Genomic DNA, 19109 nt, shown 5'->3' on the forward strand with positions numbered 1-19109 from the left:
GTGTGCATGGCTTTGTGTTAGTCAGGAGAGACTAGACTTGTGTTTTGAAACAGCCTTCAGTGGCTTCACACAATAAAGGTTAATTTCGCACATAACACAAGCAGTGAAGTTTGCTATGGAATGCTATTCCACGCTCAGTGACCCAGGCTGATGGAGGGTACCTCATCCTGGAGATGTTTCATCTGGATCCTGTGGCCTGTTTGTGCACCTCATAGGGAAATAGACAGCCAGATGGTTGTGTGCTGGCTCTTATGCTTCATTCCAGAAGTACCATGCCACGTCTGCCTATAGTCAGCTGGTCAGATCTAGTTACAGTTACTGCTAAATGCAAGTGGGTTGGAAAGCATGGATGGCAGACAGAGGGCTCACTGACCATCTCGATGACCAATGGAATGCTCACTGCTGCTTTTGCCACAGGCTTTGGTGTTTTTTTTCCAAACTTTTAAACTTTTTTATTTTGTATTGGGATATAACCAATTGACTGACAATGTTGTGATAGTTTCAGGTGAATAGCGAAGGGACTCAGCCACATGTGTACATGGATCCACTCTCCCCCAAAACTCCCCTCCTATCCAGGCTGCCACATAACATTGAGCAGAGCTCCCTGTGCCACAGGCTTTTGGATTGTGAGCGTCAGTGTACAGAGATCTGACTGACCTCTAACGTCAGTATCTTTGTGTGTTTCTCTCTCGAGTTGGTCATACTCCAGAAGAAGTCTCTTCTACCCTCTTCCCTGGGGAGTGAGGCATAGTAGCCCATCTCTGGAAGGAAGCTGGAACAGTGGGCGGGGAGTCTCAGTACTGGGTGTGCACAGGGTCACTCAGTCCCTCTGTCCTATGCCTGTTCTTTGGTTTCATCTGCTTTAAGTTTAGGTGTGTGTGGAGCCATCATCCAGTTTCTTAGAGGGGAAAGGGAATTAGAGGGTCTAATCACTTCTTTAGGGTCTTTTAACCAGTTTTCCTGTTTTTAGCCTCATCTCCATCTTTGCAACCCCATGGACTGTAGCCCATCAGGCTCCTCTGTCCATGGAATTCTCCAGGCAAGAATACTAGAGTGCATAAGTCATTCCTTTCTGCAGGGGATCTTCCCAGCCCAGGGATCAAACCTGTGTCTCCTGCAAAGCAGGCTGATTCTTTACTATCTGAGCCACTGGGGAGGCCCAATCACTTCTTTATGGTCTTTTAACCAATTTTCCTGTTTTTAGCCTCATCTTCATACCCCGGTTTATAGGCACCTGGAGCCACCTTTCCTGCTGCCAGCTTACAGCTTTGCCAAGTCAGTTCCCATTCACCCATCTGCTTCTCATCTTTCCAATTTCTCATTTTCTCTCCCATTCTGTAGGTGCCAATGAATTTGTATCCCTTTTAAAATATTTTAATATTGAAGCAGGTAGAGGTACATGGATGCTTTAAATCCCCATCTTGGTGCAGACTTATTCTCATAGTTTTTAAAAAGCGCCATTTCCAATTGGACACCCACACCTGGACTGTGCATGCATCTTACTTCAAATTGTTTTTATTGGAACTTGGGACAGCTCTGTCCGACTATCATTCAGGAAGCAGAAAGGGCATTTTTACTCATGCTGTCTTTCTCCTCTTTAGCTAGGGTGATAAGCAGATTTTTTAGCTTTCTGTAATATTTTCTGTAGATGGCAGAACATGGTTAATTTAAGGAAGCTTTGTGGAGTAGGGTCAGTGTAGTCGGACAAGGGCTTTTCCTTTCTCATTATCTAGATCACAAATTCATCCACCCAATATGCCCTCAAGACCTAAAACATAGCTTGTGCTATAACTGGTACTATAAACCTTCAGGGTGTGAAAGAGAAGCACAGTGTGGCTTTTTAAAAGTGCATTTCATTTTATTCCTTAAATTTATTTTAATTGTAGGATAATTACCTTACAATATTGTGTTGGATTCTGCCACACATCAACATGAATCAGCCGTAGGTATATGCATGTCCCCTCCCTCCTGAACCTCCCTCCCACCTCCCACCACAGTATGGCTTCATTACAAACTTTTTCAACATGGAAGAGGCAGAGTGTCTCTTAAGGTTTTAAGAGTTTGTTTAATGGTTTATTTAAAGCTTGATGAAAGCCCACTTTGTTCTCTTTATAGGGAGTCATAAAAGAGCTGATTTCCAGAACACATTGTAATTTAGCCAGTTCTTTTTTTCTTCTTGGAGGATATGGCAGGATGAAGGGAGATTGGGGAGGGGGTGGTGTATGTGAGACACAGAGACACGATGTTGAAGTCACAGCCTGGACTGGGCTCTCACGGGCTTCACTTTGTCTCCAGCAGAAATGAGCCATTGCATGTGCTTTCCAAAGGGAAGACAAACAAGTGCTTTTCGCTTGGAAATTAGCTTCTGAACTCTGGTACAGTGTTTGGAAGATTATTGGTGGTGGTGGTTTAGTCACTGAGTTGTATCTAACCTTTGTGACCCCATGGACTGTAGCCCATCAGGCTCCTCTCTGTCCATGGGATTCTCCAGGCAAGAATGCTGGAGTGGGTTGCCATTTCCTTCTCCAGGGGATCTTCTCGACCCAAGGATCCAACCCACATCTCCTGCATTGCAGGTGTGTTCTTTACTGCTGAGCCACCAGGGAAGTCCTTGGAAGATTATTAGGACTCAGTTAATTGACACTGCTTTTAACACAGTCATCTGGGGTCTAGCCCTTATAAACAGATTTACACATGAATGTTTGACATCTTCCTCTTCCCTGGTGTACAGCTAAGGCCCTTCTGAGTTGAGCTTTGATGGGAGTCCCTGATGTAACGCATAGGAACCAGGGGCTGGAATTGTGGGACTGAAACAATGTCCTCCACACCATCTAGGCTGGCTTTCTGCCTCTAGCACATGCAGGAGTAAAAGTCTGGTTGGAATCTAACCTATGTTTAATGTTTCCCTGGGAAGCTTCATTGTAATTCCATAATGGAAGTCATTGTTCTTGAGTCTCTCTCAGGCTTGGCAAGGGCGATGCGTAAGTCATAAGCAAGCAGTGCCTGCTTTCCTTTGTGCCCCTGTTCTAGAAAAAGGTTAGATCCCCCTCAGTGTGTGTGTGTTCTTTTTAAATAGGCTGAGTTCAGATTCACCATCTAGTATAGGCAGGAGTGGAGTTGGTGTCTCGATTTTACCTTGCTTCTTCCAGCATCTTTTCATCAGTCTTGTTGATTTTCCTGCCAATTTATAATAAATTCCTTACATACGAATGAATTCTGTCCTGAAAGTGTGTTCTTAAGTCCAGCAAAGTTAGCCTAGGTACCCAACTAACACCATTGTCTATATAGGACTATACTGTAATAGGTTTATAATACTTTTCACACAAATAATACATAAAAAAACAAACAAAAATAAAGAAAATATTTTTAATCTTACAGTTGCTGTTGTTCCATCTCTAGGTCATGTCCAACTCTTTGCAACCCTCTGGACTGCAGTGCACCAGGCTTCCCTGTCCTCCATTGTCTCCTGGAGTTTGCTCAAATTCAAGTCCCTTGAGTCAATGATGCTATCTAACCACTCTGTCTTCAGCTGCCTGCTTCTCCTTTTGCCGTCAACCTTTCCCAGCATCAGGGTCTTTTCCAATGAGTTGACTCTTCATATCAGGTGGCCAAAATATTGGAGCTTCAGCTTCAGCACCAGTCCTTCCAATGAATATTAAGGGTTGATTTCCTTTAGGATGGACTGGTTGGATCTCCTTGCAGTCCAAGGGACTCTCAAGAGTCTTCTCCAGCACCACAGTTTGAAAACATCAACTCTTTGGTGCTCAGCCTTCTTTATGGTCCAACTCTCCAATCCGTACATGACTACTGGAAAAACCATAGCTTTGACTATATGAACCTTTGTGGGCACAGTGATGTCTTTTTTTTTTAATATGCTGTCTAGGTTTGTCATAGCTTTCCTTCCAAGGAGCAAGTGTATTTTAATTTTATGGCTGAAATCATCATCCGTGGTGACTTTGGAGCCCAAGAAAATAAAATATGTCATTGCTTCCCCTTTTCCCCCTTCTATTTGCTATGAAGTGATGAGACTGGATGCTGTGATCTTAGTTTTTTGAATGCTGAGTTTTAAGCCAGCTGTTTCACTCTTTTTCACCTTCATCAAGAGGTTCTTTGGTTCTTCTTCCCTTTCGGCCATTAGAGCTGCGTCGTCTGCATCTCTGAAGTTGTTATTCCTCCTGGCAAGTTAGTACAATACCTTGGAAAGTACAGTAGTACAGGACAACAGCTGGCATGCAGGGGCTGGCATCGAGTGAACAGGCAAAAAGAGTTGGTGATGGAGGAGGGAAAGGAGGCGGGAGATGGTAGAGCTGAAGGGTCGTCAGCAACAGGAGACAGAGGGCAAGCTGTGATTTCACTCACACACACCTGACGTTGATGGAACACACATTCACATCTTTGCAAGTTTGAGACTTAAAGGTTTGTATGTAGGGGACTTAAGGTGTTACCTTAAAGAGCTTTGAAAAGCCACCACTTTGTAGAATGGGCTTCTCTTCTGTCTTCTACCCTCATCTCTAGATATGATTCAGGGGAGACACTCCTGTTAGTTTTTCTGCTTTCCTTTTTAACTGAGAAAGCAAATTGTGAAGCACCCCACTATTTACCAAACTACATTTATTCCTGCATTCATCTCTTCCTCTTGTAAGCGGGGTGGGGGCTTGGATTTAAGAGTGTATGCACTTCATGTCCATGGGCAGGGTAAGAATAATGCCCTTGTTCAGGATGGGAAATTGGAGATAAACTCATTTTAGTGGTATCCTGACTGATGACGTCATTAGGTGCTGAGACCCTGCTCCTCGTCACCAAGAATGGTACTTTTGTCTCTGCTGTTGCTGCTAAGTTGTTTCAGTCGTGTCCGACTCTGTGCGACCCCACAGACGGCAGCCTACCAGGCTCTTCCGTCCATGGGATTTTCCAGGCAAGGGTACTGGAGTGGGTTGCCATTGCCTTCTCTGTTTTGTCTCTAGGGCAGAAGAAAAATCATAGGCTCCTGCTAGCCCAGCTGAGTAATTTATGGAGCTGCCACTTCTTTCCTCCTCAACTCCTCTTCTCTGTCTAGTTTGACTGCCATTAGAAGGTGGCAGAAGACTTCTATTATCTCTGAAAAAGATCAGGTGATAGCCAAGTTGCACCTGAATGGCCTATGTAGTTGAAAGCAATCTTGGGAAACTCTAGTATTTCCTCAAAGACTGTACTGGGGACTCAAGAGACTTTCAGAGGTCATCACAGACCTTCTGAAGAGGTGCCTTAGAAGTTGAAGTAGGGGCTTGTGGGGACTCCCCTATGTACTAGCTTGGAAGTTAATAATATCAAGTTGAAAGTGAGCAAACGTCAGACAACTAAGGATCAGTTGAAACTGAGAGAGGTGGGGTTCAGGATTGGGGGGGCACTTGTATACCTATGGCTGATTCATGTTGATGTATGGCTAAAACCATCACAGAACTGTAAAGTAATTATCCTTCAATTAAAAGAAATAAATTAATTCTTAAAAAAGGAAACTGGTAGAGGAGATGTGGACATCCAGCATCAGGACCATCTGAGGCAGAATATCACTGGAGAGGGGGGAGACAAACCTGCATGGAAATGCTATGAAATAAGACATCTAAACTGGCTCCTGAAGTAGGAGAAATTTATTCCTGGATAGTTTCTGAAGATGTACTGCAAGAGGATAGTATTGGTTATGAAAGTTTGTGTCCTAAACATTATATGAGGCAGGAGAACATTGTAGAAAGAATGTGGGCTCAGAAGTGAGGTCAACTCTCACTTGTTGGTTGTACGTCCTTGGACAAATTACCTAACAAGCCTGAGCTCCACTTCTTCATGTGGAAAATGTGGAAATGTAGAAGAGTTGTCTCTATCTTTCTATCGGTGTCTATTGCACTAACATAGTACTTGGAAAAATGTGGACACTTGGTGTGTTTGTTGTGGGAAACTAACATTCATCCCTATTTCCTTATAAAGTCTTTGCTGTGTTTGTGGGCTTGGATTCTGAGAACTACATTTCCCAGCATCCCTCATCAGCAGGATTCTGATTTAGACTCAGAATGGGAGGCATTCAACATGATTCAGAAGCAGAAAATAGAAAGCAGAAGTCATTATTGCACCTGCAAATTTTTGGACAATCACATGAACTTCAGAAGACAGTAGACATGAGCTTTTGCCAGGGTCTTCTCACACCACCCTCTAAAGATGATGTACTTCATGGCGATGAGCAGCATAGATCACCCGTGGCCATTTTAGGGGTCTCTGTATTTTCTTATTTCCTGAAAGTTAGTTTTGGTTTTCCCTGACTTTATCATCTCTGTTTATCCAATAATATTGCAAACCTCTAACTCCCTGCATTAAATCTCTTCCTGCTCAAAATACCTAGATAGGTTTCTGTTTTCCTGGCTGAATCTTACAAACATATCTGAGTTTGGAAAATATAGAAAGACTGTTCAGAAGGAATGATCTTATGTTTTCCTAATAAAAAGAGGAACATTTGAAAATCTGAAAGATAGACTCTTGCAAAATCTTGGCTCAGATTTAACCAGGAGAGCTTGCGGAAGAGTGGATGGGAAGTCATAGGCATCTGGGTAAGAAGTGAAATTTTAAATTATTTCTCTCTCGCTGCCACTGGACAGGGAATTCTTGACAGCAGAATGATCTCAAGCAGAATGAATTGAACAAAGAAAAATGTAATCTGAGTGGCAAAATAATCTTCCTCATACTGATGTACATGAGACTGTAGGTGGAGAAGGGGAGGTTGAAATAAAGAGATTTACTCCATAATAGACAGAGATGCACCCGCGTAACCTGTGGTGGGAGGCAGAAACCTATAATTGCAATAAAATGATATCTCTTTAACGTTTTACTGGGCAAACCTCCTGGCCCTCAGAAGTGACATTAAATAAATGTCATCTGCACCCCGTTCAAATAGTCCTTTCAGAGTTGGCTAAATGGTAAGATTTGTCTTTCTATTATCTGAAGAAAAGCATGGGCCTTTCCTCCCAGGCAGACCACAAGGCACTTCATGGAGAGGATCTCAGGCTGCAACTTGGTGTAACAGAAAGCCTATAATTTTGATGCATTCAGCGGTGGACGCGGGGTTGTGTCTTCTACTTGTGTGAATTCACTTCACCCTCTTCTTCCATGCAGCTTTTTGGTAAAGACAAAGGCTTATTTTTAATTGAAGTATAGCTGATTTACAATGCTGTATTAATTACTGATATACAGCAAAGTGATCCAGTTATACATTTGTAATATTCTTTTCCATTATGGTTTATCATAGGATACTGAATATAGTTCTCTGTGCTCTACACTAGGATCTTGTTATTCATTCTATATATAAAAGCTTGCATCTGCTGACCCCGGCCTCCCACTCCAGCACCCCCTCAACCACCTCCCTCTTGGCAGCCACCAATCCCTTCTCTATGTCCACGATTCTGTTTCTGTTTCACAGGTAGGTCCATTGGTGTCACAGTTTAGATTCCACATATAATTGAAACCATATGGTATCTGTCTCTTTCTGACTTACTTCACTTAGTATGATAATCTCTAGTTGCCTCCATGTTGTTGAAAGTGTCATTATTTCATTCCTTTTTATGGCTGAGTAATATTCTATTGTATATATGTACCACATCTTCTTTATCCATTCATCTGTCAATGGACATTTTGGCTGTTTCCCTGTCTTGGTTGTTGCAAATAGTACTGTTACGAGCATAGCATTGCATGTATCTTTTTTGAATTATAGTTTTGTCTGGATTTATGCCGAGGAGTGGGATTAGTGGATCATATGGTGATTCTATTTTTAGTGTTCTGAGCTATCTCCACACTGTTTTCCACAGCGGCTGCACCAACCTACATTTCCACCAACCGTGTAGGAGGGTTCCCTAAGACAAAACATTATTTTAAACTCTGAGTCTGTTATCTTATTTTCTACAAAAAAATCAGTTAAGATAAAGAAGCAAATATGAACCAGTAACAGGAGTGTGTCTCTTCCATGATTTGTTCATGGTTCCCCCCATCAGACTGGGGTTGAGAGAACAATTTCAATATTTTGAATTGTCCTGGTGGCTCCTTGGATCTGAGCTTCCATTTTCTTCTGAGGCTTGAGTGCAATTTCCTCCAACGCTCACATCTGATTGGTTGAAAGTAGAGTACCTAAGGGTGAAGTCCAGGAAATTCCCATGTTTACAAACCTAACCCACCCAATGCTTCCCTTGTGGCTCAGCTGGTAGAGAATCTGCCTGCAACGTGGGAGACCTGGGTTTGATCCCTGGATTGGGAAGATCCCCTGGAGAAGGGAAAGGCTACCCACTCCAGTGTTCTGGCCTAGAGACTTCCATGGACTATACAGTCCATGGGGTTGCAAAGAGTCAGACATGACTGAACGACTTTTACTTTAAGCCACAGAGGGGAAATTTCTTTGGAGAGATTCAGAGATGAGCCAGGGCGCTCAGTCATTCTGGGGTCCACTCAGTGTACTGGGCCAGATGGAAGAGGGTCATAATGAATGGATACAAACTAGGGAGGATGTGGCTAGTCAAGGTCACAAGGAGTGGGAAATGGAGATGCTGTAGCTGGAGACTGGGCATAGTGATGCCAGCAGCTCCAGATGTGAGGGGGAGCAGACTCAGAGCTCATCCCGGACACAGCCGGAGGAACTTGTGATTGCTGGGTTGGGCATCTTTCATGTATAATTTTGAATTGCCATGCCAGAATGCATTAAGGGTCTAGCTACTTCTCACTCCAACTTTTTCTACCATTGGGTAGACGTGATCAGATAATCTACTGCTTTGGAGGATACACATATATTAGGATAAGCAATGAACATGTTGATAATGCTTGAACATGTTGATGATAATTTCTTAAGAAACTACTCAGGGTGTTTGTAAAGACTTAAGATTGTCCTTATTTATACATGGACGTATTCTGCCCATTACCTGGATAGAATTAAAAGTGTTAAGTAAATCAGGAGAGCAGATCCCCTATAGCAGGGACTGGGAGAAAGAAGAGATTAGGAGGAGGGCGCTGCAGTGCAAGGCCAGAGTGAGGAGGTCCAAGAGCACAGTTGACTGATGCTTGGGTAGAGCGGAGGGCGCAGCCAGGAACACACTCAGCAGTCCCCCCTTCCCCCTTCCTCACCCCCCAGCCCACTCCAGCTGCCATGGTTAGAGGGTCTTCTGCAAGGAAAAGAACGGCGTCCTGCCCACCCCCTCCCCCAGCTCAGTGCAAGAGCTGCCACTACTTGCATCTTTAGCGCTCCTTTCTATCCACTTGACTCCCACTGGTGAGCAGCAAAGGACTGCAGTCCTCCCCCGGAGAGACCAGGAGAGGATGGGGCTTCAGTGGCTTCTGGAGTTAACTGCCATTCTGGGAAATGCTGCAGCATATCCTCAAGGACCGGATGTGTGACAGGTTTTACAGTGAGAAGCTGCAAACCAACCAAGGTAACGGACTAGAAGCGGAACACCGAGGTCTTGGTAGCCGCACCTCGGGGGAAGGCACCATGGGAAGAGGATGAGGGCACGGAGGGTGGGCTTGGATTGCAAGAAACAAGCTGACTCTGTGGACCTCAGCTGCCGACGGAGAGGGCAGCTCCCTGTCCTTCCTTCTCCTGGCTCGGCAGAGACCATTACCACACACAAATCAAGGATCTCATGGATCCAGGTGGTCTCTCCAGGGACAGCATCTGGATCTAGAGGGGTGGCTGGACCAATGATAGCACAGCTGATGCCTTTGGTGGCTTCTGTGAACTGGCGGAAATTGGCAACAATATGGCAACAATATGCTTGAGTCATCCCCTGTCCTTTGCTGTCACCAAGGAGGGGGGAAACTTCCTAGAATGGGTAGTCTAGAGTCTGTCCATTTCTCAAAATTTCACTCATTCAAGGCCCAGCTCATCCAGCATTTCCTCTGTGAAACCTGCTTTAAATCCCCCCAGCTTGGATAAGTGGTTCCCTTTTATCTCATTCTGCCATTGGTTGGGCTTCCCAGGTGGCGCCAGTGTTAAAAGGACCCGCCTGCCAATGCAGGAGACATAAGAGACGTGATTTGGATCCCTGGGCCAGGAAGATGCCCTGCAGGGCCCAGCAACCCATTCCGGTATTCTTGCCTGGGAAATCCCATGGACAGAGGAGCCTGCTGGGCTACAGTGGGTTGCAAAGAGTCAGACATGACTGCAGTGACTTAGCAGGCTGGCAGGCCATCAGTTGTGCATAATTGTCCCATTAGACTTGAGCCTCCAGGGGCAGAGGTTAGATCTCCCACAGTGCCCAGAACAGGGCTAACTCCTTGCTGGCACGCAGTGTGTCCCTGAAATTGAATGAATGACTGAAAGCAGATGTCCTTGGGCACACTGGGAGCCTCCTCCTTACCTGTTCCTGCTCACCCCATCTGTTGAGTGGCCCACTGTTGGGGGTTGGGTACCATGCATGTGGACTACACCCGACAACTCCCCCAGGACTGGGTGCTCACCAATCTTCGGGTATATGAGAGGGGAGGGGCCAGAGTGTCTGTGTGTCTGTGTGTGTGTGTTTAGAGGGAAGGGGAGCTGCCTTCAAAGGTATGTGGACTCAGTCCCTAGGGCTTCTTTCCAAGTTATGCTTCCTCTCAGTAGTAGAGGTTGTCACAGAGAACAGACAAATTGAAGATGAAGAGCTGGACTAGAGCACTACCAGCCAGAGCTCAGGGAAAGGGTTTATGCTGGCCATCCACTTGGGGGACCACAGGGACCAAGTGTCACCAGGAGAGTTCAGAGCTACTCTGCGCCTCCGCAGAGGGCCAGGAAAGCGGTCTGCTGCCAGCACCCCTAGTAGAGACATTATCCATAACCCTGGAGGGTGGCCAATTCCGCTACCCAGGGCACAAGCAACTGCTATGGAAAACAAGTCCCCACTGAACATCTTAGAAGGGCAGGCGGACAATAAACCAGGGAGCAAATAGCAAATACGTCAGGGTTTCCCAACCCTGGCTCTGCACTAGAGGGTGTTTTTTTGTTTGTTTGTTTGTTTTTAATACGGAGCCCCTCATTCGTTTCTAGAGATACTGTGGACCCCACTGTGGCCTTGGCAAGGGGGTCTGTTACAAATTTTCTGCAGGGTTGTATATGTTGTGCTAAGTTGTTTCAGTCGTGTCTGACTCTCTGCGACCCTGTGGACTGTAGCCTGCCAAAGTCCTCTGTCCATGGGATTCTCCAGGCAAGAATACTGGAGTGGAGTATTGCCATTTCCTCCTCTGGGGGATCTTCCAGACCCAGGGATAGAACCCAATCTCTTACATCTCTTACATTGGCAGGCAGGTTCTTTACCACTAGGGCCACCTGGGAAGCCCTTCCCCAGGGTTGAGAACTACAAAATAAGTGAGATGATTCAGATGGTTTATAAGGACCACCTAGCAGAACAATGTGTATGTAATAGAGAGTGATTGACTCAGAGACCAGGGATGGACACTCCGGGAGGTAACATTCAGTTTGAGACTTGAAAGACAAGGCAGAGGTGTCCTGCAAGGATCTGGAGAAGAAGCTTTGCAGGCAGAGGACACAGAATGTGCAAAGGTCCTGAGGCTGAAATGAGTGTGGCGTGGCAAGTCCGAGGAGAAGCAAAAAAGCCTGTGTGGCTGGCATGTAGGGAGCCATAGGGGAGAGAAGCATTCAAGACTACATGAGCAATGAAAAGATGCTTTGAATTTTCTTCCCAGGGTGAAGGAAAGCCACTGACAGCTTTAAGCAGGGCAATTGCGTGAGTAGAATTCTGAAACTCAGAGCTGCATGCATTTCATTTGCTCCTACCTACCCCCACTGGACTTCCCTCTCTGCCCAATCCTTTATCTGCATTTTCACAATAACTCCTGCAAGGAGCTAGTTAGATGTAGTTAGATATCTTCTCCATTTTACAGCTGAGAAGGCACCAGTGTTGAGTGTCTCATCCATGTTCCCCGGGCTGTTGAACTGGATCCTTTGGTACCCGTCCCAGAGCTCTTGCCTAGAGATACTCCTGAGCATGAGGAGCTGCCTCAGTTGCTACACTGAGTTACATGCACTCTGGCCATCAGGATGAGAAAGCTCCATCTTGGCTTTCCTTGAGTGAAGCAGATCGCTCCCAAATGGGTCTTCCTTTCAAAGGGTGCTGAGTTGGCCATCCCATCTCAAAGGCGGCCCAGCAGCTCCAGTGTGACAACCTCGGTTTAGAAAATGACGATGCTTTGAACTAAAAGAGGTGTTTTGCAGCATGAGTCTCACCCTGACTCACCTGGAATCTGCACTCCTCGTTGGCTGGGCCTGGCCTGCCTGGTTCACACGGGACACGGGGCTGTCTCCCCAGAGCCTGGCTGCCAGCTCCTCATAATCTATTACCTCCCCAAGGTCTGGCTGCGGACAGCTGGTGCTGGATCAGTGTTAGAGAAGCATGTTTAATATTTAACGCTGGACTCATCTTCATGGCTACAGTATTTGGTGTTTTCTTGACACACTTCTTGAACACCTTGGGAACCCCATTTCCCACCCCAGGTTCCAGGGGGACGTGCGATGGATGGCTGGGGAAGTGGCAAGGAAGACCGAGAAAGGCCACCAAGGATCTTCAGCGTCTTTGTTGGGTGGGTCTGTTGAACTTTGGCTACAGATCTGGATGATCTGAGGTTGGCGAGCTCGATGCACTGTGTGGAAACTGGCCCCACCACCTAAGAATGGAAATAAGACTCCTGCCCTCATCATGAGGCCCAAGGGCAACGAAAACATTGCTTCTCTACAGTAGCCATGGAAACCTCCCATTGCTGTGGATGCCCTCCCCCCGCCACCAGAACAGCTTGTTCAACGGCCTTGAGGGCCCCTCTGCCTCCTTGCTCCATTGCTCTAGGCCAAGCCTCGGGTTCCCAAAAAGAGCTGTGACTTGGCTCTCCAAGTACCCACCTGATTTTGGTGGGTACCAAGGGAAAGAGCCCTGGAGAGGAGAAAACAAAAGGATGGGGATAAAGATGGGAGGAGATGGTGACACCCCGCAGCGCTGGTGAGAGCAGGACAGGCTGGGGCAGGCTGTCAGCGTCACCGGGAATGCGATCAGGGCATGTAGGAGGCAGCACGCGCGTCTGGAGCCCCATCTGACTGGCATCATTCACTCCCCTTCCTATTCTATTCATTCTGGAAGGGGAGCCTTAATTAGGCATGAAGAGATTTATCAAACAGCAGCTCCCGTGGAGCGGGTAGTCTCTTTTGCCATCTGGACGGACAGTTTCTGCCCTGTGACAAAGGCAGTGGGAATGATTCATGAGGTCCCACAGCTCCACCCCCTGGGCCTGGAAAAACCTGAAGGGCTCTTATCCTCTCCAAAACAGAGCGAGATTTCACCTGTGCCGCTGGGCACACAAGCGGCGGTTCACACCGAGGTTCTCCTGACTCTCTGACTGATGCCCAGACTCACGAGAGCCAGGACTGTGCCTTGGGTCGGTTTTCAGTTTACAGTGACTCAGCGGCACTGATCAACAGAAAAAGCCCTGAAGTGGGAACCAGAAGACCTGGATGCAAATTCTTTTGGTGACCTGTGTGGCTTCACATGGTTTTTGCCTCAGTCTTATGATCTACACAGTGGGGATAATGATTTCTGTATCCTCTCAACTCACTGATTCTTTGGAGGTTCCTGTGGCATCATATGAGGCAAAATGATTTTCTTAATTATATAGTCCTTGATAGGCATTAAGGATTTAATCCAACAAACATTTATTGAGCAATTGCTGTGTGCTACGCACCACCCCAGGTGCCGTGATGGACATAGATGAATAAAACACGGTCCCTGCCCTTGGCGAGCTTACAATCTAAGAACGGTCATAAGACAAGTGCACAATAACTATAATACAAGGCAGAATATGGTAAGTGCCATGAGAAAGGTACAAATAAAGTGCTATGGTGGTTCAGTGGATGGAGAGATCCCAGTGGTTGGTCGATCAGGGGAGCTTCATGAAAGATGTGGTTTCTGCATGGGCCTTGAAGGAACCAGAAGACAGTGTTCCAGGGGATGGGAAAAGCAAGACCAAAGGCACAGAGATAGGGAGACCTGGTGCCTCTTTGAGGAATGACGACCATTCTAGATGGACCAGCACAGGGTATAAAGGAAGGATGGGGCCTTCTTGGATGGCCTGTGACGTCAGGACAAAGACTTGCACATGATTTTAAAAGTTTGTGAATGGCTGGAGATTAAAAAGATAAATCTCTAGGAATGTTTAGGATAGACTGGAGAACGTGCAAGCATGCCCAGAGGAGCCCTGTGAGAGGAGACCGATGTTGAAATTGCTGGAGCAACCAGAAGGCAAGGATGGTGCAAGAGCAACAAGGGAATGCATGCAGAAGAAACCAAGATGACTTCAGGGTTTCAGAACTGGGTGGAGAGACTGTGGAAGAAGAGGAGGCAGAGATGACAGGTTTGGCTTCAGAGAGACTGAGTTTCTGGCACCGCCAGAGCAGATGGGATGAATGATCAGTGAGCAGTGTACAGTCAAGCCTGGAGCTCGAGGGAGGCGCTGAGCTGCAGGAAGTGGAGGATGACTTCACAGCAAGGTGGGGGGTTGCCAAAAGAGCATGCAGGGCTGTGATGAAAGGGGGCCCAAGGAGAGCACGCCACGGTGGGGGAGGTCTGAGTGTGGGCCAAGGGGGAGAGGGATACAACAGTCAGGTCTACCATGGCTACTCTCTAGATTAAGGTAAGGGAGTCAATAAATAGTCATAAATACATAAATAAATAAATACATAAATAAACGATGAAGGGGCAATGGGAAAGGGGAGGAAAATCATGAGAATGTGGCCTTCTGGGCATCCTGGGGACAGGGAACGTCCAGGAGTCAGTGCGGGGCTGAGCAATGCAGAGGGCTTGGTGATGAGAAGGGGCTTTTGACCTGAAGTCTCTGGTTGCAGGAGCGTGGAGGCCAAGAGGGGGTTGAGAGGGAAGGTGGCACCAGCACCAGAGAGCCCCTCCCGGGCCTGGGGATGAAGGGGGGAGGCCACGCGGGTCAGGACGGGCGGGTGCGTGCCCGTTGGTGGAGAGAGAGCACAGAGGGCAGAGTGGCTGAGGACCAGCAAGGGGCTGGATGTCCCCTCAGAAATGGGAGGAAGGCAGTGAAAGGGGAGCAGGGAGGCCAAAAGATCTGGAGGAGACACTGCATTTCAGATGGTTCCATCTCTGCAGCAAAGGAGCAGGCTAAGAGCGGCTCATCTGGGGGCTTGAGGAGAACGCAGAAGGGCTGAGGGGCTTCAGGGTGGGTGAGGACGAGGGGACTGGGGATGACTGAGGGTCAGGGGGAGCACCCGCTCCCGGAGGCCTGTGGCCACTGTTGTTACAAGGCAGCAGATCAGGGTACCGGATACCAGGTACAGACTGGGACTCCTTGGGGCTGCCCCAGGCTAGCCGGGCTGGGTCAGACGCTACTGTGGACTCTCAGGCAAATTGAGCTCTAAGTAGCAGAAGACGGCTGCCTCCTGATCGCGGTGCTCAGATGGAGAGGGGTGAATGGGGAGGGGAAGCCAAGGCCTCGGAGCTCCTGCCATCACATAGCTGAAGTGTTTTGGCGGCACAGCCTGCAGGTTGGGAGTGGGGACACGTGGACTGTCCGGGGTCCCCAGCATTCTCTATAGAGAGCCCAGAGGCAGACGGTCCCTGCCCCTTCAGCTCTATTAGTTTCAGTTTAAGGAACCAAGACCAAGAAGAGACAGAAAGAAAGCCATGTTTTAAAAAGAGCTCTGGCCCCTTGACTCCCCTGCAGGGGGGAACACTGACGGGAAGATGGACGCAGGGCTGACTACGGACATGACATGAGGCTCCTCTCTGCACTTGCCACTGGAACCTGCTGGAACCCAAGGCCTTGGCTAATCCCCTGAGCCTGGAAATTCTGCCTGTTCCCCAGGATGCTGGAGGCTTCAACAAGGAAACGTCTTCCAGGGCCTCTGAGATCTTAAGGGTGAAAGGCCCGGGAGAAGTGCAAAATACGAGGCGTTAATTTCCACTTCTTGTGAGAAGTCCAAACCACTCTGCTCCCACAGAGGCTGTGAGGGCTGTTGCTTTTTAAAATATTCACTTTACAATGCAAATCCCAAATCTCAGACTTCAAGTGTCAACAAGAACAACAACAAGGGAGGTAACACAGAGATGCGGATGTGGTTCTGAGCTGGAGCGTCCGCGTGTGGGGTTAAGAGGTTCCGAGCATCCTTCCACCACCCCCACTGGCTTCCCATCAGGCATTAATTTCGAGCAAATGTCCTGCTCTGAATCATCATTGATTATGTCTGGCCTCCTAGGCTTGGAAGCGGATCTTGATCCCTTTTCTTAACTCCCTTCACCTTCAAGACAATGTTGGTGGTGTTGTTTTTTAAACTTATCTTTCAAGTAGATTTTAAAACACTTATTTATCAGGCAAGAGAATGAAGCTAACAAATCAAGCTGGCTAATGCTCATCTACATGTGACCTGTGATTCTAGCCCCAAGTTATCCGCATGGAGCCAAGGTTTCCCCAGGGAGATTATATCCAGTATGTGGATACTGCATTTGGATATTTGGGTTTTAAAAAGAGTCTGAACTCTTCATCTTCATAGGGTTTGTACCAAATTCTAAAATCACTGCCTCTGTGAAAACAGGGAGGTGGGGATGGATGTTGAACCCTCTCCCCGGAGAGCTGAAAACCTCAGTGTTGGAGCTCAGTGCTGGCTAGTGTGACCATCAGGAAAAGAAAGCGACAAGAAAGTGACAGTGAAACAGCAGTCTAGCTGCAGCGGCCCCGCAGCGTGCACGACGCAGAAGCAAACACAGTGGCCGCAGAAAAACGGAGCGCGGCACTTACCGTTCTTCCTGGCCTCACATTCTGGGCCTCCTGAGGCACCCAGAAAGGCGATTTTAGAAGGATGACATTTATCTTTGTCGTGCCCTTTCAAGCTTTTGCAGTGGCTTCCCTGGTGGCCGAAGAGAACAGGACTGTCCCTGTAGTGACATTCTAACAGGGCGAGGAAGGAGGCTAACCCTGAGGATGAAACCCCAGCTTCCCTTCCTCCATGATGGACTCAAGTTGCTTTAAAGAACCACCACCACACTTGGGACCCTCGTTTGCCTTATTCTGGGCCAGAGCACCAACTCTCTTGGTAGGGAGTTGTGATTTTTCAAAAACACGCCTTAGAACACCCTAGCAATTGGGTGTCATCTGCCTGCTCCGTGCCGGGTTCCTGGGGGTTCTTGCAAAGCTGGAATATGATCTGTCCACCGTGTCTTCTCCACCCTTCTCCCCAGATCTGTGCAGGTCAGTCTTGGACAGGCAGGTCAACCATGGTTCATCCTGTGGACAGTTCAACTCTAAGTTCACAGAAGCAAGTGCTAAGCTCTGACTTGGCCTCCGCTCCTCGATGACCATGTGTTCCTTTGCTGGGCTGAACATGCCAACCTCCCTCTGCTCTAAGGACAGCACCATGTTAGACATGGGTCCAGTTTTCCCCTCTGGGTCTTGGCTCACCTAGAATCCACATTTCTCAGAGGCTCGGGGCAGCTGTCCACAGGTGGCTCTCCAATCACCTATGAGCCCAAAGACCTCTCCATTCCGGGAGGCAGCGTGCCATCCCAAGTCGTGGGACTGGCTTCTTTTCATGTCAAGTCCTTCTGCCTCCAAAGATGCACTGGGTCTCAATCTGGTCCAGGTGGGTTCTCCACACCTTCTTCTTGTGGCTTATCTGCCTAATGCTAGATGAACACCACACAGTTATAAATACTCAGGTCAATATATATATGCAGGAATAGATATATATATTCTGGTCACTGTTTTACACTTGAACAAAGAAAACCACTAGCCTGCTTGTTCTAGAGTTTGTGCCACCCCGACTCCCATCTGCCTGTGGTGTAGCTGGCAGGAAACGTGAGCCACTGAGTCCCATAGGGCGCCCAGCTTACGTGGCCCCATCGCACTGGCCGACAGTCAGTTTCAAAGCCCCCTGCTCGTGGAGGCTCTTCAGGGCCTTGAACTCCAGGGGCATGGTGTGGGGGCTGGCCTGGGAAGTGTAGCCATACTTGAGGCTGTCGTAATAGTGGTACTTGACAGGATTCTGGTTCTGATCTAGCGGAAAGGGCCAGAAGCCGTAGAGGTAGATCTGGTTGCAGAAACGCGTGGCCAGGGTGTACATCAAGAGCCCCGTGGTGGGTCTTTTGATGTGAACTTTGTTAGTCAGCCAGTATCTGGAGAAAAAAAGTGGAAAAAAAAGAAACGCACAAAAATTAACATGAGTTTATGAATTATCCTTTCCAGGAAGGGGCGGATTTTTATCTTGCTCCACAGCCTGCCTCTTGCCACTCCAGGAACTGCAGATACCAATCGAATGACCGATTCCAAGGTCCTTTCACAGAGGACTGACAGTCACCATTTTAATTAATTTATTTTACTTGGAGGATAATTAGAACATTGTGGTGGTTTTTGCCATACATCAACATGAATCGGCCACAGGTATACCTGTGTTCCCCCCATTCTGACACCCCTTCCCTCCCCATCCCATCCTTCTGGGTTTGGGTGCTCTGCTTCATGCATCCAACTTGCACTGGTCCTCTGTTTCCCATATGGTAATATACATGTTTCAGTGCTATTCTCTCAAATCATCCCACCCTCTCCTCCTCCCACAGAGTCCAAAAGTCTGTTCTCTACATCTGTGTCTTCTTTGCTGCCCTGCATGTAGGATTGTTGGTACCATCTTTCTAAATGCCATATATATATATGTTAACATACAGTATTTGTCTTTCTCGTTTGGACTTACTTCACTCTGTATAATAGGCTCTAGGTTCATCCACCTCATTAGAACTGACTCAAACGCATTCTTTTTTAGCGCTGAGTAATATCCCATTGTGTAAATGTACCACAACTTCCTTATCCATCCATCTGCCAATAGACCTCTAGGTTGCTTCCATGTCCTAGCTGTTGTAAATAGTGACAGCCATCATTTACCAGGTACTGGAACTGCCCTTAGGCTCAGTGCTTTCATATATGTGATTGGATGTCAAGAACACAAGCCTGTAAATACATGCAGATGCAGACACGAGGTTGAGAGATGGAAGTGGCTTGCCCAAGGTCACCGAGGTAGAAAGGAAACGACCTTGCCTCGAGCTCAGCGCATAGCAGTGCGTGTGCGCTCA

The 19109-nt window shown here is 47.5% G+C and overlaps 1 protein-coding gene across 1 annotated transcript in view; it reads right to left on the reverse strand.

Annotated features, from left to right (window-relative positions):
• Positions 1–13663: 13663 nt before the first annotated feature.
• Positions 13664–19109, reverse strand: part of ST8SIA2 (ST8 alpha-N-acetyl-neuraminide alpha-2,8-sialyltransferase 2) — a 76109-nt gene continuing 70663 nt past the window's right edge. Inside the window, exon 6 of the mRNA XM_043922499.1 lies at positions 13664–18164. Coding sequence (XP_043778434.1) covers positions 17879–18164 — 286 coding nt within the window. The 3' untranslated portion in view covers positions 13664–17878. The remainder of the gene's footprint in view (positions 18165–19109) is intronic.

The sequence above is a fragment of the Cervus elaphus genome, chromosome 13, assembly GCF_910594005.1.
Source record: "Cervus elaphus chromosome 13, mCerEla1.1, whole genome shotgun sequence".
NCBI classification, from domain to species: Eukaryota; Metazoa; Chordata; class Mammalia; order Artiodactyla; family Cervidae; genus Cervus; species Cervus elaphus.